Source organism: Cupressus sempervirens, chromosome 1 (genome assembly GCF_028749045.1).
Source record: "Cupressus sempervirens isolate cs-2001-9-10 chromosome 1, ASM2874904v1, whole genome shotgun sequence".
Lineage (NCBI taxonomy): Eukaryota > Viridiplantae > Streptophyta > Pinopsida > Cupressales > Cupressaceae > Cupressus > Cupressus sempervirens.
Genome location: NC_143118.1, coordinates 374,819,811 through 374,835,769, shown reverse-complemented (window position 1 = coordinate 374,835,769; position 15,959 = coordinate 374,819,811). Strand labels below are relative to the sequence as shown.

The window sequence follows — 15,959 nt, the reverse complement described above, 5'->3', positions numbered from 1 at the left end:
AAATGTTATATTTTCAATATGCAAACAAATGTTTTTACATAAGCGAGTATGCTCTTCTTTCAATATGTTGAAAAGATTATTTACATAAGAGACATTGATATATTGCTATAAACAATCATTGCAATTTATATTATATGTACAAGAGCATGCTAGTGTCATGCATGAGTTTGTGTGTTATTTGGCAAACATTTATCTTATATGCATATCACGTCCACTTGTATGTTTCTTCATGTATAACACATGCATATGTGTTTGTTTGTGTGCAAGTGTATGGATGTGTAGTATATGTACTTATGCATGCAAGTTTACAACTAATTTGATACACTAAATTGATACTAAGTAACCTCTTGATATGATTGTGTGCGCTGCTTTGATACTAATATTTACTGACCTTTTGATATAATTGTCTAAATTTATGACTACACAACCTCTAAAAGTGTCAACCATTGGTATATATCACTATAAACAATCATTACAATTTATATTATATTTAAAAAGACATGCTAGTGTCATGCATGTGTTTGTGTGCATTTTATTTGGCAAACATTTACCTTATATGCATATCACATCCCATTATATGTTTGAGCATGTATAATACATGCATGTGTTTGCTTGTGTGCAAGTGCATATGGATGTATAGTATATGTATTTACACACATGCAAGTGTACAATTAATTTGATACTGAATTGATACTAAGTGATCTCTTGATACGATGGTGTACACTGATTTGATACTAAGTGGCCTTTTGATATGATTGTCTAAATTTACGACTACACAATCCTTCGAAAGTGTGTGTGGTAGAGGGACATGTGCTTTACATGCATGCATAAGCAAACAAGCATGTATATCTAAATGGTGAACTTAAACTAGTCGTTCAAATAAACCGAAAAAATTAAGAAAATCGTTCGAAATGAAAAAAATTGGTAAGATGAACAAATTACCTCGTATCATTTTAAAAGATAGATACTGTAGTGGTTGAAGCGGGGCCGATACCCCTAGTAATCTTTGCTCTGCCAACATTTGCTCCACCTGGTTGTTGCTTTTTACGAAAAGAAAAATATTGAAGTCTCTTATACGACTGCCGTTTAGCTTTAAATTACGGAATCTTACCCTGCGAATGGACATTTGCATTATTAAAAAAAAATGTGACGCTATGCTAAGGTACAAATGGCAACCATTTGATATAATAATTATTGGAAACATGATGCTACAGTGAGTGATGTACAATGAGCAGAAGTTCCTGAGCAATTAAATACCATTATTGCCAACCAGAAATGATTGGTGAGACGACGACAAATCCAAACTTGGTGGTCAAGCTCATAACATCACACTGAACAAAAAATCGAAATATCTAAGTTATACGACACAGAATTTCAAATCATAACACAACTGACTGGTTAGACGGTATTTCTAAAAACCGCTTTTGCGTAACTGAGGGTGAGTGTAATGAACGTTACATATGTGTCTACTCCTATTAATATTTGGGTTTGAGAGCTTCTTTTTGAAATAATATCAAACACGAAATTCAAGACTAACAGGATACAGAAAACCAGAGGTTTTTTTTGACCTGTTTGGTGCGCCATCACATCATTCGTTACAGTAAACAAAGAACGTGAGTGTGAAGTTAGTTGCAATTGTCACGTTAAAAACACTTTTACTCGATAACCCAAATCATGAAAGTCTCTAATTTTAGTGCCTTCTATCGTGCATAGAAAAAACCAAGATATAATAAAAAACGGAAATATCCGGGTGAGAATGACTCCGTTAATTACTGAAAAAGATTGTCAAATACGAAGAAAACTCGTCGAATTAATTTTTTCCTAAAAATAAAATTAAGGACAGGAAACTTTCGTGTTAATAGAATTGGAAAAAAGAAGACATTATCCAATGGTGAAAAAGAAGAAATTATCCAATGGTGAATGCATTATCCAAAGCTTCTACGTAATAATAAAATCAAAGATATTAAGCCGTATTGTCTAGAGCTAAAGACAGATTATTGTATTAAAAACATTACTGAAACACTAGAGATGTTGAAATATGAAAAAGAAGAGGTATCTACAGATGAAAACAGATTCGTAAATCCGTGAACGGTAAGAATAGAGTGCAATTTACGTTTTGTCCGGTAGGAAAAATAGTGTTTTACAATGTTCTCAGAGCGCACAAAACCTACGAATGATGAAATTTCGAATAAGCCGAGCTGAGCTGCTGTGCCGAGCAAACCAAAGTAGGCTGTCGCATCCGAACAAGGGTCAAATAATTCCTACCAAGACACAGAAACGGACTATTTTACACAGTACAGTGAGCTCTGCATTTCAAAGATGACAGAACACACAGGATGGAAGCCGCAGTGTGTGAGTTAGATACGAATTAATGGAACACAAGCCACTCCGCAAATTGCTCTGCTCTCTCAAATTAGCTGATTAACAAAGGCATGTTTAAGGGTTTTAGACTAAGCGACTATTTGCGGTTGTGTTTCCTTCTGGCGCCTGATTTCTATGACTTTTCTATGGCAATTAGAGTGTATTTCACTGGAAAAAGTGGGACTGAGAGCCGGCCTGTACTCTGGAAGAAGCCGCCCGGACTTGTAACGAACACCGCAGGCGTTACAGAGCGTCTTAGGGCCCAGCGGCCCCGTCCGCCATTGAGGAGTCTTTTGAACTAAGCAGTGGCTGCACCGCCGGTTAACAGGCGACCCGTCCTCCAGAGACATCGAGCACACTTTCTTTGCCTTTTTCACAATAGGCGCGGGCGACGGCCTCGAGCACACAGACGCTTCAGCCTCCGTCCGGGCAAGAAACGCATTTACGAAAACAGTCGACTGCGAAGAAGTTACAGAAATGCTTCGAGACGGCCGCCGTTTGCTCCGCGGCCGCCCTAGCAACCACGTCTTAGTAACCTCTACAGGCTGTGTCGCCTTCTGCTGAGCCGCTGAAGCGACGGCCGCAGCCGCAACGGGTTCAAACTCGACCGCCGACGGCTCGTAAGTGTCATCCACGAAAGTCGAAAGCCATTCCAGTTCTAGAGCGTCCGTCTGCCAAAACAGAAAGAAAACCTCAAAGTTCTGTCAATGAAGTCGCGAAATAGAAAGAAAACCTCAAAGTTCTGCCAATAAATCCCAAAATTGAAATAAAAGCTTTGCAAATCAGTCACAAAATAGAAAGAAAGCCTCAAAGCTATGGCAAATAGTCCCGAGAGTCCCGAAATTGAAAGAAAACCTCAAAGCTTTGCAAATGAGTCCGGAAAAAGAAAAAAAACCTCAAAAACTCAGCCAGTGAGTCCCGAAATAGAAAGATAACCTCAAAGCTTTGCAAATGAGTACCGAAATAAAAGAAATCATCAAAGCTTTGCGAACAAGAAAGTTCAGCGCCTCACCGGCACGCAAAACTCAGCCGGCACAAGGCCGGCGTCCACCTCAACAACATTTCGCGTCGGCCTGGACGCAACCTCGCAGGCAGCAGCAGCCTCCGTTTCCGTCACAGACGAGTCGTCCGAGTTGCGCTCCTCAACCTCTGCCTCATCATTTTCGTCTGAAGTTCCTATCGGTCCGCCGATTTCCTCATTGGAAAAGTCCAGTAGGTCGTCAATTCGAAACCCGACGTCGCCTTCGGAGCTCTCGTTGCCATAACACTCCATTAAACCTGCAAAACTCACTGTCAAAACACAGAAAACGAAGATCCTCAAATATGAACTCCGAACTACCTAATCTCAACTAAGTTCCGTTTCCATAACACTCCATTAAACCTACAAGCTCACCTATCGAGTACACGCTGTGCCAAATTCTTCCTTCCTTGAAGCAAAAAACGGGCTAAGAGGTAGATTACTAAAGCCGATTGAAGACTTGTATTGCAGCAGGCGGCACAAACAGCGACGGTAAAAGGTTAAAAAATCTGCGCCCCTCTGGCACTGCCAAGTAATAATGCCATCCAGTAAATACTTTATTTTCACGCCCAAGTACACCGTATTGTCTCCAACAAAATACTTTACCGCGACAGCTGTCAGTCAAACAACGGAGGCGCGAGCCCAGTTACCAGCCAAAACCATCTCGTACGCCATGTGACTCTACCCTCTCTAACATTTCACCGTTTCCTACTTACCTCGACTTCGACGACGACGCTCTGGCAGTAAACATTAAGCAGTAAACAGTAAATTCCACCCCGCGCCACGTCGCACAGCCAATAATAACACCGCACCAAAGCACTCCGCCAATCGCTATCTGCCAGCGCTTGAAAAAAAATCTCATGATTAAAATTCCCGCCCTGCTTAGGCCGGAAATAGTAAAAACCAGACGCAAACTCGAATCTAACCACTTTTGACTTACTAAAACTCATTATTGTTACCATTAGCCGATCACACGATTACTCCGCGCGGTCGCTGTCACGTTAACTCACCAGCGGGGAATATTCATAACGGCGTGTTTTTGTGGGCCCACCGGAGCTTCCCACCTCACCTACCATTTGTTCTCTTATCCGCGCCTTCTTAATTAGGAGGGCGCGTTTCGAAACTTTTACATTCACATTCAAACCGTTTGCATTAAAAGAAGCCGGGAACAGTGACATGTGACCGCGGTCTTGCCGAGTTCTCCGAGTGCCACCTAACCGTGGATAAGGAAGGCAGAGTTTTCCAGATGGCCCGCCATGCCTCACCACTTCCGCCCATTTGGAAATTTCGAATCTACCATTTTAAATAGCAATTTTGAAAAGTTAGTACACGTCATTGGTTTTATCGTCGCCCGCCATTTCTTATTTGTTGGTCAAATCGGATGCACATTGAGTTGTCATGCACACATTACTGTGCACTTCAACATTTCAACTCCTTCGCTTTAATGCACTACTTGATATCTCCGTGACGTCGCCTCATATGCCTTGGAGGTATGCGCTGCACATTCTTAGATAGATATTTTTTGGCATACTCCTTGTTAGACATGGCACGTTACTTCATTCATTACACTAATAATGTTTGACCACTTAGCCTTTAATTATTTATGGCCTATGGCTTGTCTCCATTCAATTTTAAATTTAGTTAGGCAGGCCGAAAGGGTTATTGAAATAGTAAAAATATAGTAATAGTATGAAACCTAGGTGACGATTTAAAAAGGTCAATGACTTTTGGAAATGGGCGGCTAGTGGGTAATAATTTTGTAGTAGCTCTTTTTGGGAAGGTCTTATGCTAGAACCTACATCAGTAAAGTCTTACAGGCCTAAACTTTTTATTTAAGAGTTAGCATTGAAAGGTATTTAGTCACTTGAAGTTACCTAAGATGTAATCTCATATGACATTGAGATCTTACATTTAGCACGACTTGATTTCTAATAGGCTCATTCAAAACTATTCAACTTGACTAGTAAATCATGGACAATTAATAATAGTTATTTTTTATTTTGGACTCGCTTTATGTTGTTGCGTATAGAATTTGAAGGGGCAACTATGGGTGTGTTGAGTTTCTATTTAAGAGTTTGAATTGAGAGGTATTTAGTCACTTGAAGTTATCTAAGATGTAATCTCATATGACATTGAGGTCTTACACTTAGCATGACTTGATTTCTAATAGGCTCATTCAAAACCATTTGACTTGACTAGTAAATAATGGACAATTAATAATAGTTATTTTTCATTTTGGACTCGCTTTACGTTGGTGCCCATAGAATTTGAAGGGGCAACTGTGGGTGTGTTGAGTTTCCAATAAAGTTTTCAAGCTTAATATCATGGATAATCAATGAACATGAAAAAGGATTATCGGAAAAGAAGCAATCAATGTTGGATAATTGTTAAGTAGAGAGAAAACATATAACATCATTACACAATTAAAGAAAGTGGGGAACTATTAAAGGGTCATAACATCATGCCATTAAACATTTTAGTTTAACATCAAAGGTTGCTTGTAGTCAAAATTGCAACTACAAGGATGCATAAAGGTGAAACTAGTAAAGTGGTGAGTAGTAGCTTGAAATTGTTTAAATTTAGAGTAACAACACAAGTAGTCTAAAGAAGACATTATCATAAAGGAATCAAATGTTTCAAGTAGTACCAATTAAAAATAAAAGTCATATGCACTTGAAGGTGTATTTACGATTTTTATCTTATTATTTATCAATCATGTATTCTTATAACCAATAATCACCATAGAATACAGAGGAAGCATAGAGATCAAATGCTCAAGGCTAATAGGCCTATTATGAATTTGATTTCATTTATAGGAATTATCCAATTAAAGCTACAATTCATTAACACTCTCTCTAAGCTAGGAAGGATTATTCCTATCCTCATGTAAACATAATAGATCCATATATTTTGTAGAGGGATATTGCACCAATGTGATATCAAGAGTTATGACATAGCCAAAAATATCAAGTCTAATGTTATCCATCATGATGTCACCTCACAATGACATAAGGATTAATCACATATCCATGAATATCAGGTCATGTGATATTCACCATACTCATAAAATCCTTTCTTGTATGTGCACTAGCATCAAGTTACATGATGCGGACCAAATGAATATATGCTTATGGCATATCAATGGATATTACGTTACATAATATCCACCATGAAATATCTCAAGAATATAACTCACCACACAATTACTCACCACTCAATTAATATCACTTAAGAGATATGAACTATCATGACATGTCTACAAATATCAAGTCATATGATATCCATCATGATAGTAAGGTTAAATTATTGTAAATTCATCACCTTACAACAAAACTATAATAACAAGTGCACATCATTGAAAGATTGTCATCTCTCAATGATATTCATAGGGGCTCGTTAATCATTGAACTGATGATATCATGGAGTCATACTCATAGCATCCACCATGAAACATATTAGAGGGTGGATCCACCATGGCTCGTCTCACAGGGTGGAAACAATGGCTTTCACCTCAAGCTTCTCTCTCAAAGGGAAGAAATGTAAGGGTACAAATAATAGATTACCGATGTTGAAACTTCTTTTCAGATCTGGATTCAATCTCCAATGTACCAAGATTATCCCAAAAGTACACAACCTTCTCTCTAGGAAGAGGCTTGGTGAGAATATTGGTCATCCTTTCTTTAATGACAATGTACCTCAACCGAATACTAGAGAAACCATCTTGTCATGGTCTACTCCCTTTGAATCAATATCATTAGATTTTAACTGATGTAGATCCTTTCGTTGTTTCCTCCATCATAGAGGCATGCCTTGTTCATATGCTTCAATCATGGAAAATATCTTACTACAAGAGACTCATCATAAAGCACATGATTTATTAATTCAATGATCACAACATTGTTCACAAGAGCAACTTCCCTAAGTGAATGTATTGATTTCATGATTTCATAGTGGCATGGGTGAATTTAATAATCTGTGAATCTATCCCAATCCTAGAAACACCAAATATTCATAACAATGTGAATACCTTCTGAAGTTTTTAGTACACGTGTCAACCTCATTGTTTAGGGTTACCTCAAATGGATTTGTCAAATTCCCTTTGAATCTGGTATTAACCTTAAATTAAAAGAAACATCATTAGTCAAAAACTTAGTCTAATGACTACAAGCATTGAGTTATTTCTCCCTTGAATACAATATATCCTCTCCATTAGAAATCATAATTTTGGTGTCCTCACATTTACTAAGAATACCATCCACAATTCATTGGAATGCTAGTTATATATTCCTTAGCCAATCCTTTTGTGTCTCCCTTAGCAGTTTCTTTAACTATCATATGTCTCTAGGAATACAAAGTGCTACAAAGGAGTTAGTGTCTTATGACATCAATTTGAAATCACTCTTGTTGGAAACTTAATTCCTTCCGTGGATTGAAGAGTATCAATCTCCTAAAAGATCTAGAGGAATCAATTTTTTCTCTTAAACTGTAGATGAATCAACACTCTACTTAGGATTTGCTAGTACCTATCTTTGAATTGTTTATATTGATCCAAGTACTCTTGTATTGTCTTAAATTAGAAGCACTTCAATTTAATGATGTTTAGAACCTATTTAGTGAGATGTAATACTATGCTTGCATTTAATTTGCATTCTCATCCTTTTCATCTATCTTTATTGTTGATTTATGAAGGTGTAAACTAGATACTAAGAGGGGGGATGAAATTGAATCTATAACAATTTATACTTTTCCCAAATTCATCCACATCTAATAATAACTTGTGCATGCAAAACTATAAATGTAAATTTGTTGTAACATGTAAATTAATTCAATCACATGCATGAAAGTAATAACACATAACAAAATATTTGTTACCCAGAAACCCTTCAAGGTGAAGGTAAAACTAGGGTGGGGATAACACCCACAAATCTTCACTTCTGCAATAATAAAGTTAACCAATTAAGGTTACAATGTTTGACCATAAAATATCTACTCTATGAGTAGTCTATCTTATTAAAGACTTAAGAAACTATTAGATTTCACCTTGTTAAAGGATTTGACACTTACAAATAAGGGCTTTGTTAGGAGATTTATAAAGATCTGTTAAGAGATTTACCCTGATTCAAGTATGTTAAAATTGATTCAGTACCTAACTCTTGGTTTGCTCTACAAGCTTATTTCAAGTCTCCTCCTTACTAACTAATCATTTCCTCTAATTTGATAAACTTGTCTTTCCCTTTCACATTCACTACTTATGAATAGGTCACTTTCTCTGTTAGATTATAATAGAACCCTTGAATAACTTCTTATCTTCTCCTATTGCCTTCTTTTACAATCTCCTCTTTGACCTTCTCATCATGTATATGATCTAAGTTAAGATTGCTGCTATTTAAATATTTCCATAAAGAGTTTTCTAGATGGTTCCATGTTTTGCCTCTTCATCCTTATCATTGAACATACACATAGGGATATGTGATCCATGTTGTGTAAATATTTTTTAACAACCTCTTCAAAACCTAAATAAACTTTCCAAGTCAGCCTGACAATCATTTTGCCTGAACTCTATTCCATTCCCAACTTTTATGTAAACTCTACATTACTTAGTCTTTACTGTTTTTGATGCTTGGCATTGTTGTTGCTTGACCTTTGTTAACTTCTAATGCTCGGCATATATTGTGCTCGACACATGTACTATATCACTCGGTTGGTGATGAGCTCGATACATATAGAAAATTACTCTATGACCATACACTTACTCGACTTCTATAGAACTTGCTCAATACATACTATCTTATGTACATGTCTCAGCCTATGTAGAGTAGCTTAGTCACAATGATGATTGTCTGACTCTACATTGTAAATGACTAAGTAGTTGACACTAATAGACAATGATGGTTAGAGATACCAATAATCTCTCCCTTTGAAATTAGTGGAAAAGACACTTTGTCATATTTACATCACTCTGTCATATCAATACAATCTAATAAAATGAGCTCTCCCCCTAAGTCTTATGACTTATGAATGCTAAATTCATTATAGCCTTTGTACTATAGCTTTATATCTTCCTCTTTTCTTCAGTACATTCCCTCTTCCATATACATTTCTCCCTTGTATACATTTCATTTCCCCCTTGCTTTTGAACACTTTATGTAATTGTTGCGGTTGGAAGAGTTGAAGTAATCCATGTGTTTCACTGAATTCCTTGTGAACTCTTGTAATCATGGCCAATGCATGATTCCATGTGGTTTGTGCTGCCTCCAAAATTTGATTCTACAGTTGTAGTTTTGCAGCTAAATCAATTAAACTCTTAGCGACTATGATCTTCTGCTATAAGATCATGGGTTGTCTTTAGTTTTCATTGCATGACCTCCAAATGAGGTATCATCATTTCCTGATTAATTGAGATATCATCACAAATTCTTGTAGCAAAAAGTTTTTCGGCAAGGTGAGATTTGCCAGATCAAATTGTGGCATCTCAATGATTTCATCTAGACTAACCTCAATATCTAGTGAAATGTCTTTTATTTATTATCTCTTCCTATTCAATTAAGGGGTGTTGCAGCTCGGTACTGACTTAGGAGTAGGTGAGAAAGTGTCACTACTCGATCTTGCTTGTGCATCTATACTCAATATAACAACAGTTGTACTTGGTTTAGCCTTATTTAATTCTTTGTTTTCCTCAGTCTGAGGTGGTGAAACAATCTTATTAGTTTCATTAGTTTCTCCATCTTCACCATCTTGTTCATATGTAAACCTTGACTTCTTGGCTTTCGGAGAGTTAGGGAGCATGTATAGGAGACATGCTACCTTGTGGACTCAATGTGGACTTGGCACACCTGAGCTTTCTCCAATACTGTGTTCATCATCAATGTTTACAACCTCTACCTTCTTTGTAGTTAACCCAAAAATGCTCATCCACAACCATTCATTTTGTCGTTGTGCAACAACTCATTTTTTTGTTGTACAACTTTCTCTTTATTTTGTAGTATCAAGAACATTATTTTATTAGGAACAAATATGTTCCTATGTTGTTTCAAAAATGTGCCCTTCTGTTCTTGTGACAAATCAGGCATAACTCTGACTAGTGTGTCAATTCTTATATGATTTTCTACTTCCTTTGCCTGCTACCATCTCCTCTCTAATCTTTCATATAGATCCTTGGGTATCTTATTCTCTATTTCACTAAGGGCTAGTTTTTTATTTGCAATAATTTCTATCATAGCCTCCTCACTTTATTTTTATCATCATTATCTAGTGTATCATATCTCACATATCTGAAACTAGATAAACCTACATATCTTCTTAAGTTGTCACGCACCTATTCAATAGTCTTGATCTACCTGATAGGTGGTCCTTTGACCAATCTCCTTCTGGTTTGTGGTTCACTCAACTCAATAGTCTCTACTACCTTCTGCTTAGCAAACTGCTCAACAATAGTAGTTTCCCTAGTCCTTGGCTTATTCGGAGGTGGAGGTGTCTATAACGCCTCATCAGGGAACCCAAAATAAATTAACTTAATTTTCACTAAGTTTGCCAAACTTTTTTTTTTGAAAGATTAAAACAACAAGAGATAACATAATGGAAGCAAAAACTCACATACATACAAGCAATCCATAAACAAATTACGTCTCTTAAGGGTCCCATGATGTTGAATCACATATAAAGTTCTATTAACACTAAATTTGAAACACAACAAATCCACATCATAGAATAATCACAAGTACAAATCTAATTAAATAATATACAATTACATAAGATGCCACTTGGCATAACCAGAATGCATAATCATTCAATGTACAAGTCAGAGGGTATGAAAAGCTCAAAGAATATACATCATGAATAAATACATCATCTTATAAGATCTTTGAAAAACAAGAACAGTACAATATAATAGAACTATCCAACAAAAATACAAGATTGGGATGAAAGGAACAAATACACAAGTACATCCAACTGTCGAATCTCAATGGCATAAGAAACACTACCACTTGGCCTCGTGGAACCTTAATGGCCTACTCCCACCATGTTGAGGAAACAATATTAAGTCCCAAACAAATAAAAATCCACAAGTCATAACCAACATCTAGGTCAAGGAAATCTTGATAGCAATCTATCTCAAAGGTACCAAGACACAAGTAACATCTAATTCCAGAGGCAATATAGACACGTAGGAAATCTACTATGTAAGTGGGCAAGTGTCATTGCATGAGCCAACTCTAAGGTTACCTCTTAGCCTCTTTGGACTTCGGCCCCCTAGTGTCTCTATGCAACATCAGTATCTTTTCGTACAAACAAGGCATACCAATGAAGCAAAGTTGCAACCAAGCATCCTCTCTACTCCCATCCTCGTCTGTACTAGCACTCGAAACATGGGTGAGGAAAAAACATCGACTCTTATTAATTCACTTTAAACTCATTTAATGAAATACTATCACTTATTAAAATAACTTATAATGGTTTACCTAGGTAGCCTCTTTAGGGCTCGAACCTCCATTGCAAGCCACTTCCCAACATACACATAGATTACCTATCCTAAGCTCATAAAAAGTACAACTCATAAAATCATAATTTTCACCTCAATCCTTTACAAGCAATTGGAAAGCACCTATAGATAAAACACAATATCCACCTCAGTCCTATGTAGGCAATTGGAAAGCACCAAAAGATAACCGATCAAAAATGCAAATGTTACAACCAAGAAAGCCACAATAATCACCTCAATTCAATACAAGCAACTGGAAAGCATCAAAAGATAATTGATCGAAACTCAAAGGTTACACCAAGAAAATCATATCATTCACCTCAATTTTATACAAGCAACTAGAAAGCACTAACAAACATCTTATCAAAACTCATTATAGAAATGTGTGAATACATCACAATGGTCGGGTATACAAGACCTTGACCAAATAATAACCATAACATCATCACAGAACAAAAACCCCCAAGCCTCTAGTAAACATCCCGACTAGTCAATGTACTAAGTCAAACCCGAAACCAACACTAGTAGACCATACATCACATCAAGTATATACCAAATGTAGTTTTCATAATTTGTTTGGTTTTGGAAACATAAGATTTCAATTTATAAATAGGGTTCCAATTTTTTCATTTTTCTAGTGGCAGATTTGCTAAGGTTTTTGAGTTCTCAAGAATCTCACAAGATCCAACAATCCATTAAAATTCATTTAAATATAAAACCCCATATTTTATATAAAAATGAATTATCATATAATAAAACCAAACATCATTAAAAAAATCTTCAAATTAGAACTTAAATTCTATTTCAAACTGACAGTATCCTTATAACCTATCTTATAATAAGTATTATTATAATATAATTATTATTAAATTATTAAAATAATAGCTATTAAATTATTAATAATATTAATAATAATTACTATTTAATAATATAGTAAAAATTATTAAAAATTATTAATAACATTTAATATTAAATAAAGTATTTAATAATAATAATAATAACTATATTAAAAATTTAATAAAACAAAATTAAATTAAAACTTACCTCTTTTTAATATTTTATAGCCCATAGGTTGTATCGCTGTCACGACAGCCCTATGACACAGCAGATCTATCGTGCATAGTCCCCAAAAGGGATGCCGACGTGGAAAATAAGGGATGGGGAGGTTGGGGGTGGTGGGTTTCCTCCCATTTAATATATATTAATTTTTTTTTTTTTTTAAATTCAAAGCCCCCAACCAACACATAAAAATTTGTATTTATTTAATAATATAATTACCACAGTAATTATTAATTACTGTGGTAATTATATTATTTTATATTTATTTATTTTAAATAAAATTCCCATATAGATCTGATAGGGCAACAAAATTTAAACAGTCAAAATTAATAAATGAAATCTGGTTTCCTTTTCCTAACCCTATCCCAATTCATAATTCTCTAAATCAATCCAATTTATGAATAACAAGATTTCTTACACAGACAATTTCAACAACAAAGAACGGTAATTACTCAAACGAGGGTTTCAAACAAACAAATCCATTTCTAAAACAAAAATTCTCACACGAGCACGAAGAAGATAGAGAAAGGATTTGAAAACGATTATTGTGATAAATTCAAGCAACTTTCGTACCTTGATCTGATGCTAACTAGACAAACGCTCAGAGATTGCAAGAATTCTCATCCCCTCAAAAACCCTTTTCTCAAAATTTTCTCCTCCAAACCTGTGTGTGGAGAAATCAGCTTTAATTTCTTAATAAAGTGCTTTCTCCCTTTATGGTTTTGGTTTTACAATCACACGAACCCTTTTCTTTATTATTTTAATATATTTTAATTTCATGTGTAAACTTTTTACATTTTAATTAAAATAAACTTTATTAAAAAAATCTCTCTCTAATTATTAAATCATAAGACACCTTTAATAATATATTTATTAATTTAAATAATAATAATATTTAGAGTTCATTATTTAAATGAAACTCCTAAATTAATTATGATTAAATTAAATAAATATTATTAGGCCAAATTAAAACTTTTATTAAAACTTTTAAATTTGATTCTTCTATTTAATTAATTTCTCAATTAATTAAATATAATTAAAAATTGATTCTTCTTTATAAAAATTTCGTTAAAGTAAATCATTTAATATCTCTTAATTTGATTTAATTATAACTAAAAATCACAACAGACCCACAAATCAAATAAGAAAACCCATCATAAAGACAATGAACTAAATCAAACTCAGGGGTCAAAATCATGAATTCTTGTCACTTGACAACTTCAGAAGGGTAAATAACTTAGATACTTGTCCTACTTTCTAGTACAATTGGCTCAAGTTTAGGATTTGGACTCAAGAATTATCTCCCCTCTTTTACCATTGAGATACTGCAATAGAGCACACTCAACATGGCAATTCAAGGAAGTTGATGCCTAGTACCTGCAATCTGTATAAAAGTTGAGCATGTATTTACACATATAAATCTAAACTAAATAGGCAATGGCGGGGAGTGGTACATCGTGTAGATCCTGACTAGTAGGTGACTACAACTCCCTCCCTCAACCACATCAAAAATGTCAAACATAAAGTAAAACATACAAGTACACCATACACATGCAAGTATGAGGTAAGTAACCATAGAAACTACATATAAATCATTCATCTAACTATCATCATGAAATAACTGAAATCACTATATAAATATACAAAACATCATCATCAAAAGGATAAACATAAACACTTGAAATAACCAAGTATCAAGTAGCTCATCAAATATATAAATTGAGTCTGAAATAACATCCAATCAAATTTGGTAACCAAGTACCGCTAGTCATAAACATAACCATAAAACTAGCCTAAAAGAAATCAACAATACAACATGAAAAGTAAACTAGGGGTAGGCATTACAGTGCCACTACCTTCTTCTTCTTTGTTCTTTGAGCCTTCTTGCTCAGTGGCATGACAAAAACTGGGTCTTTACCCTTGTCAACTTATTCTACCTCATCTTTCTCATCATAACTTTCTTGTTCTTCATCTTCACTAAGACCTTGTGTTATTTGAAATTTTTCTTTTCCTTTGCATAGGGTGCCTAGTTTAGCTTCCAAGTCTTCAATCATCTTCTTTGTTTTATTCTCCTTGGAAGCTATTTTGATGTTCACTATTATTGTTTCCTTTTCTTCTTCTTATCTTTCAAATGATTCGGCCTTGATATCTATTTCTTCTTTAAATCATGCATAGATGTTTGCACTCACAACATCACTATCTATCTAATATTCAAAGCTTTGTAGTCACACCTTCCTTGGCTTAATTTCTTGCACAAATGTGTTGTCTGTATCAACAAGGAAACATATGTCACTGTAATATTTTGTGACCAATTTTTCTAGAATTCTCATTCTCCTTATCAAAATATGTATTCATTGCATTTTCAAAATTGTCTCCTAATTAAATAATAAACTCATTGATTTGCCTTGTCACTAGTTTATCTTGTTCCCGTACAACGTTACCTATACCAACAAAATACTTCTATATATAAAAGAATATACAAACAATTAGGGAACCAAACTTACAAATTAAACTCTTTTCCTTTCTTATCGATGATAGTTTTTCTAGCAGTTGTAACATTCATTGCTTGGCAAGATCATACGCATGATCTTTCATCACAATCTTCCACGCTTGGTCCATAGTCATACACAACACACTATTCAATAAAATTTTGAGCAATAACTCTCACTGAAAATTTTGAGTGGATCAAAAATTCTTGTAATGGATAGACTGCATCCATTCCACTCAGCTCTTGTATTCATCTCAATTTCTCCTTGGCTCAAGCATCGCATGGTTTTCTTCTTATCTTGAGTTGGATAACTTGTAACCATGTATATCATTTTCTCCATGATCTCCACTGGTCTGTTCTATAATCAGTACTTCATATCATGAACTCTGCTCAAAATAACTTTGATCCATTCAATTTTGAAATTTCTTGGAAATTCTAGGACTCGAGTTAACCCTTTCCTCTCAACAATTTGAAACTTGTCCTTCAAAGTTCCTTTATTGCATAGCTTCTCATAAGCTTCCCTAATTTCACAATCTCCCACTTCTCCAATTTCT

The 15,959-nt window shown here is 35.0% G+C and overlaps 1 protein-coding gene across 1 annotated transcript; it reads right to left on the bottom strand.

Moving 5' to 3' along the window:
* Window positions 1-1,973: 1,973 nt before the first annotated feature.
* On the bottom strand, window positions 1,974-3,815 carry LOC149577805 (GATA transcription factor 7-like). Its single transcript, XM_089825878.1, has 3 exons — window positions 3,755-3,815; window positions 3,374-3,639; window positions 1,974-3,032 (listed from the first exon to the last, which is right to left on the bottom strand). The coding sequence occupies exons 2-3, from the start codon at window positions 3,632-3,634 to the stop codon at window positions 2,451-2,453; spliced, it is 843 nt and encodes a 280-aa protein (XP_089682004.1). The 5' UTR covers window positions 3,635-3,639; window positions 3,755-3,815; the 3' UTR covers window positions 1,974-2,450.
* Between the last annotated feature and the right edge of the window lie 12,144 nt (window positions 3,816-15,959).